Genomic DNA, 14,584 nt, shown 5'->3' with positions numbered 1-14,584 from the left:
TAGATAGATAGATAGATAGATAGATAGATAGATAGATAGATACTTCACATAGATAGACACTTCATAGTCTAAACATTTGACTTTTAAGTCAGTTCAATTCAATTTTACTTGCATAGTGATTTTAACAATGGACAGAACATAAATATAGCACAAGAAATTCAAGATAAGTACAGTGGAACCTCAGCATAGGAATTTAATTGGTTCTGGAGGCGAGTTCTTAAGGTAAAAGTTTGTATTGTGAAATTAATTTTTCCCATAAGCAATAATGTAAATGCAGATAATCCGTTCCAGCCGCCAGAACTGACCCAAGCCAAGCATTTTATGTCAAGGGTCCTCACAGGAAGTCGTGCCACCAAGCTTGGGTTAAAAATAGAACAGACCGCCCACGCCCCCAACCTGTCAACAAAAAACACCTGAAAAATCACCTAGCTTTTGAACGCATGCTGAAGGTGACATTGGTATCGTGGGTTGACTCTTTCACACAGCTTTCACTGACTGAAAAAAAATTCCAAAAATTGATAAACTCGCTTCAAATGGCTTTCCACTGACGCTAACAAGTTTTCAACAACTCCCGGACGTACGAGCAACTTAGCCGGTGTTCGGTTCGATTCGTTCTATGCTGAAAATGCTTCTTTCTGCAAAATTTCAGTTTTTAAGGTGAAAATTCATAAGGGAGGGCATTTGTATGGCGAACCTTGAGAGGAACTAGACTCAGAAGGGAACCTCATCCTCATTCAGTGGACACCACAGAGCGTGATTATAAATGATTAGAAACTGAATCTGACACACACACACACACATCCACACACACACATCCACCCACACACAAATATACACACATTCACCTACCCTCCTACCCAGTCACTCACCCACACACACACACACACACAGAAAAACACGGTGCTTTTGGAATTTGTTAATTAGCATGTTGAATTCGATGCTAGTTCCTCGTCAGTAATTAGCACGTCGATATTTATAGACTGCCGCCACTCGCGTGTTTGCTTTAAGTCTCAGGTTATCGTTTGCCGAACTCGAGGTGGGCCAGGAGTGTCACGGAAAAACGATTCGGTTGTTTGTGCTTTTGAGAACCAGGCCTGATTAACACCTACTGTGTTTCAACAAACATCATGAGAAATGTGCTAATAGAATCTGACTAGCATTTCAAAAAAGTTGGCATGGTTGAAACAAATGATGGCGCGTCAAAAAAAAAAAAACCTTCCAGAAGAGTTAAAGGAAACGTTCATACGTATCAGCGTGGCATCATCTAGACGAGGAACAGAACTGAGGTAAGTCTAGAGACCGAGGAAGTGAATAATGTGCAGGAGATTTTAAAAGGAGATGTTATAAAGTGTGTTATAAACACCACGGAGACAGACCTGATCCAGCTCCTTCTACATGACCAGAATTCCAGGCTCAGTCTTAAGTCCAGGCTTAAAACATCTGAGTGTGCTTCAGGCTGACTGGAAAAGTCTATCTATCTATCTATCTATCTATCTATCTATCTATCTATCTATCTATCTATCTATCTATCTGTCTGTCTGTCTGCCTGTCTGACTGTCTGTCTGCCTGTCTGTCTGTCTGTCTGTCTGTCTGTCTGTCTTTCGGTCAGTCGGTCGGTCTGTCTATCTATCTACAAACATAATATTAATAATAATGAAAACAACAACAGCAACAATAATAATAATGTATTTATTTATTTATTGTTAGTTAGTTGTTTTATTTTATTTATTTACTTATTTATTGCCTTTAAGAAGGCCTGTGACAAAAGAAGATCTTACTGAAATCATTCTCATGACTGGAGCCAAAGCTTGGAGAGATGTCTCTCTGTCTCTCTCTCTGACTCTCTCTCTCTCTCTCTCTCTTAATTTATTGTTTTTCTATAAAATCCGTAATTAATATAATATATCTGTAATATAATAATGATCTAAAAAAATAAAAGAAATAAATTAGACTGAGGTGGCAAAAAAGAAAGAAAGTAAAAACAGAAGCTGAATACTTATTTATAATAAAGACCAAAGGTAAACAATATGTTTCTTGTGTCACATGTGTCATTTATCAAAATGCTCATTAAAACATTTTGGTAATTAGCAGCAGGAGGCACAAGCGGCTGAGGTGTGTTCAGGGCGAGGTGTTCTTCTCCAAGACGTGCTGGTGTGATTATTTATTTTGGAATAATTCTCACAATTAAGAAAAAAAAAACAACAAAACACCTGACAGCATTTCACACCACTTTAATCACTCACTACACACATCTATCTATCTATCTATCTATCTATCTATCTATCTATCTGTCTGTCTGTCTGTCTGTCTGTCCGTCCGTCCGTCCGTCCGTCCGTCCGTCCGTCCGTCTATCTATCTATCTATCTATCTATCTATCTATCTATCTATCTATCTGTTTGTCTGTCTGTCCGTCCGTCCGTCTATCAATTCTATCTATCATTTATTTTCAGTAGGACGATTGTGAAAGTTAGCAAATATTTGTTCAAAACATTTGAGTTTTATTTGTGTAGCACATTTAACAATGAATATTAACACAAAATAGCTTTATAAAAATATGTATATTTCGAATAAAAATTGTAAAATTAAATTTATCTCTTTATTTTCCTTAATTTAAGGATCACATGATGAAAGTGAGACATTTTCTGCTACAGACTTTCCTGAGCGGAAATTTCAGAAATTTTCCTTTATACATGTATTTCAACCAGAAGATTTTACAAACTGGTTTCTTTGAAAAGTACAAAGGGGGAAAATTGCATGTAAAGATTTAAAGATGAGGAAATGAACTTCACACATACACTGATTTGATCTCTGCGAGTCTCCAGTCGCTATACTATGAAGTGGTTGCCATAGTAACAATGTTTATCAGTGGGTGATGCAGCTAGCCTTCCAGTTGATCCCAAGTTTTCCGAAACTCTCTTGAGGGAGATTTTTGGTGTTTGTGTATAAAATTCAGCAGGGTGTACCTGCATCATATCATAGGAGATGAAGGAGCCTGTCTTCATTCACATTGGTACTTTATTAACTTTGTCATGTTGCTGGACACGCCCACATCTAGTCACCAAGGGTAGCTCATGTTGCCAGAAATCGCAAGATCTCAGTGAGTAGTGTTGCCACCTCCAACTCTGATTCAGATCCTGAGCTCAGTTTACTGTCTCTGTGGAGTTCTCTTTCATGTTCTCCATGCTCATGTGAGTTTCCTCAAAGTCCTCAAACCTCCCAAAAACACACCAGTACATGGACTAACCTGGGGTAAAATCGCCTCTAGCCATAAGTGTCTCTGTGTGTGGGGCTCTACAGAAGAATTGAGATTCCTTCCTGCATCAATTCAATTCAGTTTTATTTGTATAACCCTTTAAACAATGGACATTGTCTCAGTGCAGCTTTACAGAAAAAAATAAATATAATACAAAAAAATCAAGATTAATATTAGACTTGTATTTAAATTTATTTGTATATATCCCCAGTGAGCAAGCCTGAGACGACTGTGGCGAGGACAAACTCCTTTGGATGGTAAGAGGAAGAATCCTTGAGAGGAACCAGACTTGAAAGGGAACCTCATCCTTTGGGCGACACCAGAGAGTGTGGTCAGTGTTCCTGGGACAGATCTCAGATCCACCACAACCCAGGAGCCGATGGTGACTGCAGATGAATGAATGAGTTAGGTTTCACATGTTTCACCTGGCTTAGTGATTAGCATGTTTCAGGGTTTCGATTCCCACCTCTGCCCTGCATGCTTTCGGGGTTTCCTCAGGGTTCTCCGGATTCTTCCCCTAGTAAAAACACGTGCTGTAGGCTGACTGACATCTCTAAGTTGTCCATAGAGTGTGTGTGTGTGTGTGTGTGTGTGTGTGTGTGATGCTGTGGGTTGGCCCTGAGTGCAATGGGTTGGCCAGACCATACAGAGTGTCCACCGCCTTGTGCCCCAGGTCAGCTGGGATAGATTCCAGGTTCCCTGTGACCCTGTGTGGGATAAGTTATATAGAAAATGGATAGATGTTAATGCTTTACCATTAGTAACAAAATGGTCAAAATATGTACAGTAAGATATTTTAATTCTTCTTACTTTTTGGACTTTTCTTTCTTTTTAAAGCTATTTTCCTCAAATGCTTTGGTTTTGCCTTGGTATCTATGTATTTTAGGTTCTAAATATTATAGATACACTATATTGCCAAACGTTTTGGGACGTCTGCCTCTACATGCACATGAATGTAATATGGAGTTGTCCCGCCCTTTGCAGCTATAACAGCTTCAACTCTTCTGGGAAGGCTTTCCACAAGGTTTAGGAGTGTGTTTATGGGAATTTTTGACCATTCCTCTAGAAGCACATTTGTGAGGTCAGGCACTGATGTTGGACGAGAAGGTCTGGCTCACAGTCTCCACTCTAATTCATCCCAAAGGTGTTCTATGGGGTTGAGGTCAGGACTCTGTGCAGGCCAGTCAAGTTCCTCCACACCAAACTCACTCATCCATGTCTTTATGGACCTTGCTTTGTGCACTGGTCTACAGTCATGTTGGAACAGGAAGGGGTCATCCCCAAACTGTTCCCACAAAGAGCATGAAATTGTCCAAAATGTCTTGGTATGAAGCTGAAGCATTAAGAGTTCCTTTCACTGGAACTATGTAAGGCTTGGATGCAGCTCCTCGGCCATGAAGAAAACCTGTTCCATGAAGTTCTCTACGCATAGTTCTTGAGCTAATCTGGAGGCCACATGGAATTTGGAGGTCTGTAGCTATTGACTCTGCAGAAAGTTGGTGACTCATTCATTGTGCCTCAGCATGCGCTAACACCACTCTGTGATTTTACATGGATTTTACATTGCATCCACTTTGTTATAATACCACAAACAGTTGACCGTGGAAACCTATCACGGTACCACACTCAAATTCACTGAGCTCCTGAGAGAGACCCATTCTTTCACAGACGTTTGTAGAAGCAGTCTGCATGCCTAGGTGCTGGATTTTATACACCTGTGGCCATGGAAGTGACTGGAACACCTGAATTCAATGATTTGGAGGGCTGTCCCGAAACTTTTGGCAATATAGTGTATGTGTAATATGTTCATACATATTCATTATACAGATCATTATTTACAGATATAGAGATGCACGCTTTCATAATGTCCTGTGATAGCATTTTTCATGTTTCACTTCTCTTCACTGATCACAGGCAGTTAGTTAAGGATGTTTTTATGCCTCTAAACAGAGGCACGTCTAATTTATTTATTTATTAATGGCTCATAAGACAAGAGGAATGCAAACTTTTGCACTCAAATGTCTTCTTTGGATGCCTTTTTGCGCTGACACTTCGTTTCCCTGGAAACGGCGTGCTCACTTTCTCTACTGTGTTACTCTCTGCCTCACCGGGTACAACCTGGAATTAAATGTTTTTTTAGTTTATCCCATCGTGTTAAATTAGGAAGAGAAAGTATACACTAAAATCTAATCCTCGTAACAGAACATTTACCTTGTGTGTACGATACTCTGACTGGTAAAGAAATGTGATTTATATCTCAGCTCTTCGTGTTTCTACCGAGACGGAAATAATGTGACACCGGAGGAGCTAAGCTGCTGGTTTAGCATGTGCAGTTTGAGCAGAAAGATTTTTCTGACATGAGCATCGCCTTTTTTCATTCTCATTTTGAGTCTGAGTTCATTGTCACGGTTTGTATAAAACGCTTGAAGTGTGTATTGTTTAATTTATTTAATCTGCTGTATGTGTTATTACTGTAGCTTCTATGCTAGCCAGTTAGCCTGCTAAGCACTTTATTTTGCTAACTAACTGTAGCGGTGTTTGGAGCTGCTTGTATTTCGAGCATTCTTTGAATATAAAATCACCTGTCTGCCTGAATTAAAGTAAATTACCATAGGAGAAGCTTCTTTACATGAGTTTACATCAGTTTTCTTTTCAAACTTACGCAAATCAGCAGTCGAGTAACTGCCAAAGGAAATAAATCCTGCTTTTGTTGTGTTTATTTATATGCGCAGTTTTCTGTAAGGAGACTTTTATCACGTGTTTGTGTTGAGTCTCCAATGTCTGCACCTTGTAAGTGTAGAAGGTTGTAAAGCTGTAACTTTTAATAAGCTTACAACATTTTTAGACAGTTTGTACACTTATATTGCCAAAAGTTTTGGGACACCCCTCCAAATCATTGAGTTCAGGGGCAAACCTTGCACATGCAAAGTTTGTGTGTGTGTGTGTGTGTGAATAATATGTGATCAGAAAGAACTATTCCTGTGGGGAAAAATAAATAAATAAATAAATAAAATCACAAGCCTGTACATGTAAAAATAAAAATGTGTGGGAAAAAAAAGTCCAATCTCTATATGTAAAAAACTATATATCATATAAAAAAATATAACTACACTATACTGCCAAAAGTTTTGGGACACCCCTCCAGATCATTGAGTTCAAGTGTTGTTTTTCAGGGGTTGGGCTCGGCCCCTTAGTTCCAGTGAAAGGAACTCTTAATGCTTCAGCTTCATACCAAGACATTTTGGACAATTTCATGCTCTTTGTGGGAACAGTTTGGGGATGACCCCTTCCTGTTCCAACATGACTGCACACCAGTGACCAAAGCAAGGTCCATAAAGACATGGATGAGTGAGTTTGGTGTGGAGGAACTTGACTGGCCTGCACAGAGTCCTGACCTCAACCCCATAGAACACCTTTGGGATGAATTAGAGTGGAGACTGTGAGCCAGACCTTCTCGTCCAACATCAGTGCCTGACCTCACAAATGTGCTTCTAGAGGAATGGTCAAAAATTCCCATAAACACACTCCTAAACCTTGTGGAAAGCCTTCCCAGAAGAGTTGAAGCTGTTATAGCTGCAAAGGGCGGGACAACTCCATATTACATTCATGTGTATGTAAAGGCAGACGTCCCTGTTTTGACCTGGCTCACAGTTTCCACTCTAATTCATCTCAAAGGTGTTCTTTGAGGTTGAGGGCTGGACTCTGTGCAGGCCAGTCAAGTTCCTCAGATCTTCATAGATCAGAGATAGATGGTTAACATTTATGACAGATGCCCTTATCCAGGGCGACTTACAATTTCTCAAATTTTTTACACAACTGAGCAGTTAAGGGTCTTGCTCCTGAGCCTGGCAGTGGCAGCTTCATGGACCTGGGATTCTGATTTGTCCAACACCTTCACCACTAAGCTACCACATCTTTATTAAAGGTTCCCTGTTTGTCTCCACTAAAGTTTGGTAGTGTAATCACTACGCTGTGCTGCAAATGAGTACATAAATAAATCTTTTAAATTGCTCTAAGTGACCCTCACTTTTTTCTTTGTTGTGCAGAAGTATGTCAGAGGCTCGAGATCTGGAGAAGAACTGGTACTCCATCCTCGGTGCGACTCCTAGTGATGATTTACAAGAGCTGAAACAGAGGTATCAGAAACTGGTCCTAATGGTATGTTGCTTTCTCTCTTGACTCGTTTCAGACAAAATAATTCTGTGGCACTGGTTTTACCCTAAACTCTATATCTCATCACCTCCATACATCTCCATAGAGGGTATGGTGGCAGAGTGGTCAGCATGATAGCCTCAAACCTTCTGGGTCGGGAGTTCGATTTACCATTTCATCCTGTTTGCATGGAGTATGCATGTCTGGGGGTCTTGCAGCAAAAACATGTGTCGTAGGCATTTCTAAACTATTCATGGTGTATGAGGCTGTAGACTTGCTTCTATATAAATGGACTGAAATCTCAATCTTCAAGCTGGAATCATGTTTACTGGACAACTAGAATTCATACTCAAGCTTGTTCAAAATACGCCCAAAGATTTGTGAGCACCTGACCATCACACCCATATGCGGTTGTTAATTCCATAGTTGGTCCCCATTTCTTTCATTAAGCTACAAGAGCATTAGTGAGATCAGACTCTGATGTTGATGTTGACGAGACTCCAGGTCCAGTTCATCTTAAAGGTGTTCAGTGGGATTGAGTCAGAGTCAGGGCTCTGTGCAGGACACTCCAGTTCTTCTACTCCAACCTTATCCTTCACACCATGTCTTCATGGAGCTCTGAGCTTGGCGCACAGGAACACAGTCATGCCAGAGCAGTGTTTGGGGTCTCCTAGATCCAGTGGAGGGAATTTGTAAAGCTACAGCATACAAAGACATTCTGTACAGTTGTGTGCTTTGAGATGTGAGCTCTGAGAAGGCTCACACATAGATGTGATGGTCCGGTGTCCACATACTTTTGGCCATTTAGTCTAGCTGCCCATATCTTATTACACTGCATCTGAAACCAGTTTTTTTGCCTGGTCATTTAGGTTTCCAGGTAACCAGAATATGGCTGGTCAGCACATACACCATATATTATTTGTCCAGCCTTGGTTATACAGGGAAGGTGGATACTGCTATAACAAAGTGAACTGGACCTGATTAAGTGCACTGGACAAAAACCATCAAAGCTCACAGACATACAGTGGAAATCAGCCCCAGCAGCATGGACAATGCATCAGAAGTGTAAAGGCAATGCTTTTAAGATGACCAAGTTTGATGTTTTTGTTTTTTTTCTTTGTATTTTTTTTTTATCCCAACTTTTTGACACCGTTTTTGATGAATAGATTTTTCTTACTGACTCCATTTAAAAGCAGACAGCTGAAGTGTGCTGTCACTGTGGAGATAAATGGCATTTATTGTGTCCCCTGTAAAAAAAAAAAAAAATACAGCAGCTTTCCTGGGATTATCAAAATCACGTGGTGCGAAAACATCAACGTGTGTGTGTGTATGTGTGTGTGTATGTGCTGACATTAGGTGGCAGTAGCGTGATGCTGCTGGCCTTTACTGTGGCCCCTGAGCAGCATGTGAGTGTGTTTCCCTGCCGTGTGATGATGTATGGGCCGCGCCGGCGAGCGCTCCAAATTGGCCGGCCCTTTATATTGTGCTTCTGCTCTCCAAGCTCCATTAGGCCCGGTAAATGAATATTTTACAACGCGTGCAAAGGGACAGCAATTAAAGCGTGTAACTCCGGAGAGGAAGCAGGGAAAGAGAGAGGGAGAGAGAGAGAGAGAGAGAGGGAGGGAGGGTGAGAGGGCAGAAGCGACGTCTCTCGTTCAACACTGTATTTATGCTGAGCACCTGGACTGCGTCAGGTGAAGGTGCGAGAGCAGCAGACTGGAAAAAGTGAATGTGTGTGTGGTGGGGGGGTAGTTGGGAATTGACACATCACATGTCTCGACACTAATATAAGGTAGTATAGAACCCATTTCTGCCCTAACATATGTTAAATGGCACGCATGAGTGGACGTGAATCTTATTTTCATGGATCCATCATGCTTAATTGATGTCACTGTTATCAGTAGTTTCTTTAACAACTTACTTTTCATCCTTTAAATAGTATTTCAGGAGGATGGCGGCACGCTCACGTTTTCAGTGCAGCTATGACTAAAAGAGCCTCGAAAAATTTTCCAACATAGTACAGCTTGCTGCAGGGGGGACCAGGAGACGCATTTCCTGTCCACTCCTGCTGGACATAAAGTGCCCAGGGAGATGTTTGTGTTTTCTGTATCCCTTCTGTGCACTGCAGGGGAAGCTGCAGAGAGAGAGAGAGAGAGAGAGAGAGAGTCGGGAACCCTCAGCCCCGAGCTGAGAGTCATGCTGCTAGTGTTACTTTGACGCTTCCCACTGTTAGCGAGCGCGTCCTTTAACACGGACGCCTTTTTGCCTCTCAGGATATTGCGCTGTGCCTTTAGTAGGTGTGACATGAGCACCGCTGTGGCTGGGAAGATGTGTGTTTACGGGACTTTATTCAGGTGTAACATTTTTGTTTTTCTGCCGAGTAACAAAATGCAGTAGTGCAAAACAGCTGGTTTATGATGTAAGAGAGTTGAATTCTATTAATCTTTTCTTAGCCTGTTGGAAATAGGTAACAAACTTCTAGAGAACTTTCTAGAATGCTTGAAATCTGGATGTGATGATCAATACTTTGTTTGGTTGATCCACTTCCCACAGGATTATCACAGCAATTAGGCAGGAATAAACCACTTGGAGTTGTGCTCTTATAGTAAAATAATCAATAACAGGACCAGATGTTAAGTGAAGCTGCTGGCCAACCTTGAGGTTTTCCAATAATAAGTGTCGTCTTTCTCAAAAAAAATGCACAGTTTTTTTATTTCATGTCGTTTTTATCCTATTACCACTACATTTAACATCTGCAAAACTATTTAGTTCCTGTTATATCTATGTATCTCTCCGTCCTCAACACTTTCTCCTATGGCAGAAAGCTTCAGTTTTAAAGCTATATCTCTGAGTCTTGTAAAGAGCTGGCACTGGAGACTCCTTCTGTAATTTCTATATAAATGTGTCCTCATAAAGAAATCTTTACCATTACACACATCACAGAAAGGTCCATAGAAGCGAAAGTTGGTGCTATAAAAACATGAAGAGCACCTTGTTAGAAAACAGGCTGGAATCATCTAGAAAAGTCTCAGAGCTAATGTTATAGAAGTTAATATAATTTAGATTCTAGCTCATTTTTCAACCTTGAGATATACTGCAGAATTCTTCAGTGTTTTTTTAAATATGTAAATGATATTGATTTCATTTTAACATAATTGGCTGTTTTTAGAGATAAATATACAGACACTACTTGAACTCTGGAAATGTTTATCAGAAAATTGATATTATATTGTCATGTTGGCCACTATGGGTTAGTTAGTGTTAAAGAAACACTCACAATAACAACAACTGACCAGTGTCGTACAACTTATTTCTTCCCTTCTGTACAAGCGAGTTAAAACACTCCGCACTTGCTGTACATCTCCCGAACCCAGGACTTCAAACTCGGGGCCTATAGCTGGCTCTGATCGTCTCTGATCTGCGAGCAGGTTCCCACACCCAGCGTAAGTCAGTGTAATCCTCTCTGCAGGGATCCCGTGTATCCGAGATCAACAGAATCAAAGGTGCTTGTGATCGGACCGTTCAAGTAGCTTTAATTAAGAAGAGCTTTGACCGAGGCAAAGACGGAAACTTTTAACTCCAGACTTGAATTCAGCTGCGTTCAATGCAGCTCCTGTTCAAAAGAAGACTGATAGATTAAAGGCAAAGGGTGTCCCTTTAAGAAGCTGAGCGGTAGATGTCCAAATTAGTGGACACTATTAGCTTAATTAGAGATCGAGGACAATATTGATGCTGTGTCCGTGTTGGACGGATTTTTTTTCTTTGTGGGTTTATCGCTACATGACTTCTTCGTGATATTGGAAATAAATGACCCATCAGTGCTTCACCAGTCATAACAATAGTGAAGATTCGGCGTTCTTCCAGATGTTTTTTCCCCTCACTTGGTGTTTTGACGTTGGTGGTGGTGGACATTGTCCAACACATATCTCCAAAATCTACAAAAACTCTTCATTTGGGTTTTAGTGGCTGTGAAGGCACATAATTTCTCTTTATTTTCATCCTCATTGAGCAACTCCTCGTGGAGTGGAGGCGGAGTCATTGTAGAAGACCACGCCCCATCATGAGAAATGCTTCGTTTGTAGGGTGGAGTGTACGTGGAGTATAACACCGACACTGATGATGGATTTCATTCACCAACGTTTTGTTAATTGTTGTAAATAATTTGAAAACTGAGGAATATGATTAAAAATATAATATGAGAGGAAAATGTTTGGGGATTCCTTATATAGGGGAAAGCTGCATAAAGTAGTTGGGGCATCTTTGGGGCAGGTATCGACATGGAAATATCGCTCGTCTCATCACTCCAGAAAGTTCATATCAGTTCATCCCTAAATGCAGTCATGTGACTGATGATGGAGCTTCCTCTCCTCTCATCTCTCTTCCCATATCTCTTCTATTCTCATGTCCCTTCTCTTCTCATATATCTTCTGTTCTCATATCTCTTCTCATATCTCATCTTATCTCCTCTCCATTTGTGTTTTCTTTCCTTATCTTTTCTTATTTCCCTTCTGGTCTTTTCTTCACTTTTCTTTATCTCTCCTCTCCTCTCCTCTCCTCTCCTCTCCTCTCCTCTCCTCTCCTCTCCTCTCCTCTCCTCTCTCATCACCTTCTTGCTCTTGTAGACTGTATCACAGAGATCCCTGAGGTTAGCTATAGATGTGCGAGTGCTTGGCGAAGGCAGCGGAGAGAGAACACACCTCCTCTTCTCATTCAGTCACAGTGCAGAAATGCCGCTTCAGTGAGGAAGTTAGAATTTCATCTCACTGTCCTGTCCATCATGGAAGTCCATCCACGTGGACCGCTCATTCATCTGAACACTAAAACCTGTGACTGGGTGACTCCATCAAACCTTTCACCAAAACACACAGTGAGAACTAGTAGTGGAGAAAGAAAATCATTAGAATGCAGAGGCACTCTTTAAATTTTTTTATGATTTTCTTTTCTTTTTGAAGTAATTACTCAAAATTATAATGATAAGTTGAATTCCCAGTTACTTAAAATGAGAAATATAATTGCAGCAGACAGTAATTGGCCAGCCTGGGACTGATGGTTATTCTAGTCCTCTGTAGTTGCCATGCATTATTGTTTGACTTTGGCAGTGGTTCAGCTACTAAACTCCAACACACACACACACACACACACACACACACACACACACAAACAACGCTCTGTTTGTCTCATTGTAATCACTGGCCATTTGAATGCCTGGTAGAAAAGATCAGTTTGTCCTCTTCAACCTCTTCAACCAAAGAAAAACCGTGACCATCAGGGGCAAAACGTCTCCGCCCCATGCCAACAGGAACTTCAAAAAAACCCTACAGGCCAAAGAACGTTCTTCTTCAAAGAATTTTGAAGAAAATTCTCTACACTGGGCGCTAGTAGATAAATATTGTAACACACACAGGCTCTCATGGTTTTCTAATCCTAGTTTTTAGTCCATATAGAGATGAGATATAATATTAGATAGTAGATATGATTGTCTCTGAAGAAATGAATTTGGACACTTTTGACTTTTGTCCTAGCTTCACCCAGACAAACAGAAGCCTGGCCTATCAGAAGAGGAGGCTGGGCTGCGGCTGCAGAGGTTCATAGATGTGGATCAGGCCTGGAAGATCCTGAGCAACGAGGAGAGCAAGAGGGAGTTCGACCTCCAGCTACGTGGTAGGTTCTTTCAGCTGAGAACCCCCAGCATCATCAGGAGCACAGTGGAGTGAGAGGTATACGGTTTTCAGCTCCTTCATAGTTTATTAAAGGAGTGCTTTTCAGACCAGACAGGAGAGAAGCAATTTATTATTATTATTTTAATTAAATGTAACTTCTGGTCTCTTCCTGACCACTTCTCATCTCTTTTAGTCTTTTCTTATTTGCTTTTTTCTTCTGGTATTCTTCTTCCCATTTCTTCTGTTCTTTTAGTGTCTTGTCTCATCACTTATGGCCTTCTCTTCTCTTCTCTTCTCTTCTCTTCTCTTCTCTTCACATCTCTTCTCTTCTCTTCACATCTCTTCTCTTCTCTTCACATCTCTTCTCTTCTCTTCACATCTCTTCTCTTCTCTTCACATCTCTTCTCTTCTCTTCTCTTCTCTTCTCTTCTCTTCTCTTCTCTTCTCTTCTCTTCTCTTCTCTTCTCTTCACATCTCTTCTCTTCTCTTCACATCTCTTCTCTTCTCTTCTCTTCTCTTCACATCTCTTCTCATCTTCTCTCTTCTCATCTCTTCTCTTCTTCTCTTCTCTTCTCTTCACATCTCCTCTTCTCTTCTCTTCTCTTCTCTTCTCTTCTCTTCTCTTCTCTTCTCTTCTCTTCACATCTCTTCTTCTCTTCTCTTCTCTTCACATCTCTTCTCTTCTCTTCTCTTCTCTTCTCTTCTCTTCTCTTCACATCTCTTCTCATCTTCTCTTCTCTTCTCTTCTCTTCTCTTCACATCTCTTCTCATCTTCTCTTCTCTTCTCTTCTCTTCTCTTCTCTTCACATCTCTTCTCTTCTCTTCTCTTCTCTTCTCTTCTCTTCTCTTCTCTTCTCTTCTCTTCACATCTCTTCTCCTCTTCTCTTCTCTTCTCTTCACATCTCTTCTCTTCTTCTCTTCTCTTCTCTTCTCTTCACATCTCTTCTCTTCTCTTCTCTTCACATCTCTTCTCTTCTCTTCACATCTCTTCTCTTCTCTTCTCTTCTCTTCACATCTCTTCTCTTCACATCTCTTCTCATCTTCTCTTCTCTTCTCTTCTCTTCTTCTCTTCTCTTCTCTTCACATCTCTTCTTCTCTTCTCTTCTCTTCACATCTCTTCTTCTCTTCTCTTCTCTTCTCTTCACATCTCTTCTCATCTTCTCTTCTCTTCTCTTCTCATCTCTTCACATCTCTTCTCTTCTCTTCTCTTCTCTTCTCTTCTCTTCACATCTCTTCTTCTCTTCTCTTCTCTTCTCTTCTCTTCTCTTCTCATCTCTTCTTCTCTTCTCTTCTCTTCACATCTCTTCTCTTCTCTTCTCATCTTCTCTTCTCTTCTCTTCTCTTCTCTTCTCTTCTCTTCTCTTCTCTTCTCTTCACATCTCTTCTCTTCTCTTCACATCTCTTCTCTTCTCTTCTCTTCTCTTCTCTTCTCTTCTCTTCTCTTCACATCTCTTCTCTTCTCTTCACATCTCTTCTCTTCTCTTCACATCTCTTCTCTTCTCTTCTCTTCTCTTCACAT

General features: G+C 40.8%; 1 protein-coding gene across 2 annotated transcripts in view; it reads left to right on the top strand.

Moving 5' to 3' along the window:
- Positions 1-5,512: 5,512 nt before the first annotated feature.
- Positions 5,513-14,584, top strand: part of dnajc24 (DnaJ (Hsp40) homolog, subfamily C, member 24) — an 18,826-nt gene continuing 9,754 nt past the window's right edge. The window contains exons 1-4 of one of the 2 annotated variants that reach the window (XM_058397759.1): positions 5,539-5,661; positions 7,078-7,178; positions 7,300-7,411; positions 12,928-13,066. In XM_058397759.1, coding sequence (XP_058253742.1) covers positions 7,304-7,411; positions 12,928-13,066 — 247 coding nt within the window. In that variant the 5' untranslated portion in view covers positions 5,539-5,661; positions 7,078-7,178; positions 7,300-7,303. Of the gene's footprint in view, positions 5,662-7,077; positions 7,179-7,299; positions 7,412-12,927; positions 13,067-14,584 lie in introns of both variants that reach the window. The other variant, XM_058397758.1, reaches the window with a different exon arrangement.

The sequence above is a fragment of the Hemibagrus wyckioides genome, linkage group LG08 (genome assembly GCF_019097595.1).
Source record: "Hemibagrus wyckioides isolate EC202008001 linkage group LG08, SWU_Hwy_1.0, whole genome shotgun sequence".
Lineage (NCBI taxonomy): Eukaryota > Metazoa > Chordata > Actinopteri > Siluriformes > Bagridae > Hemibagrus > Hemibagrus wyckioides.
This window is presented reverse-complemented; position numbering and strand designations above follow the sequence as displayed.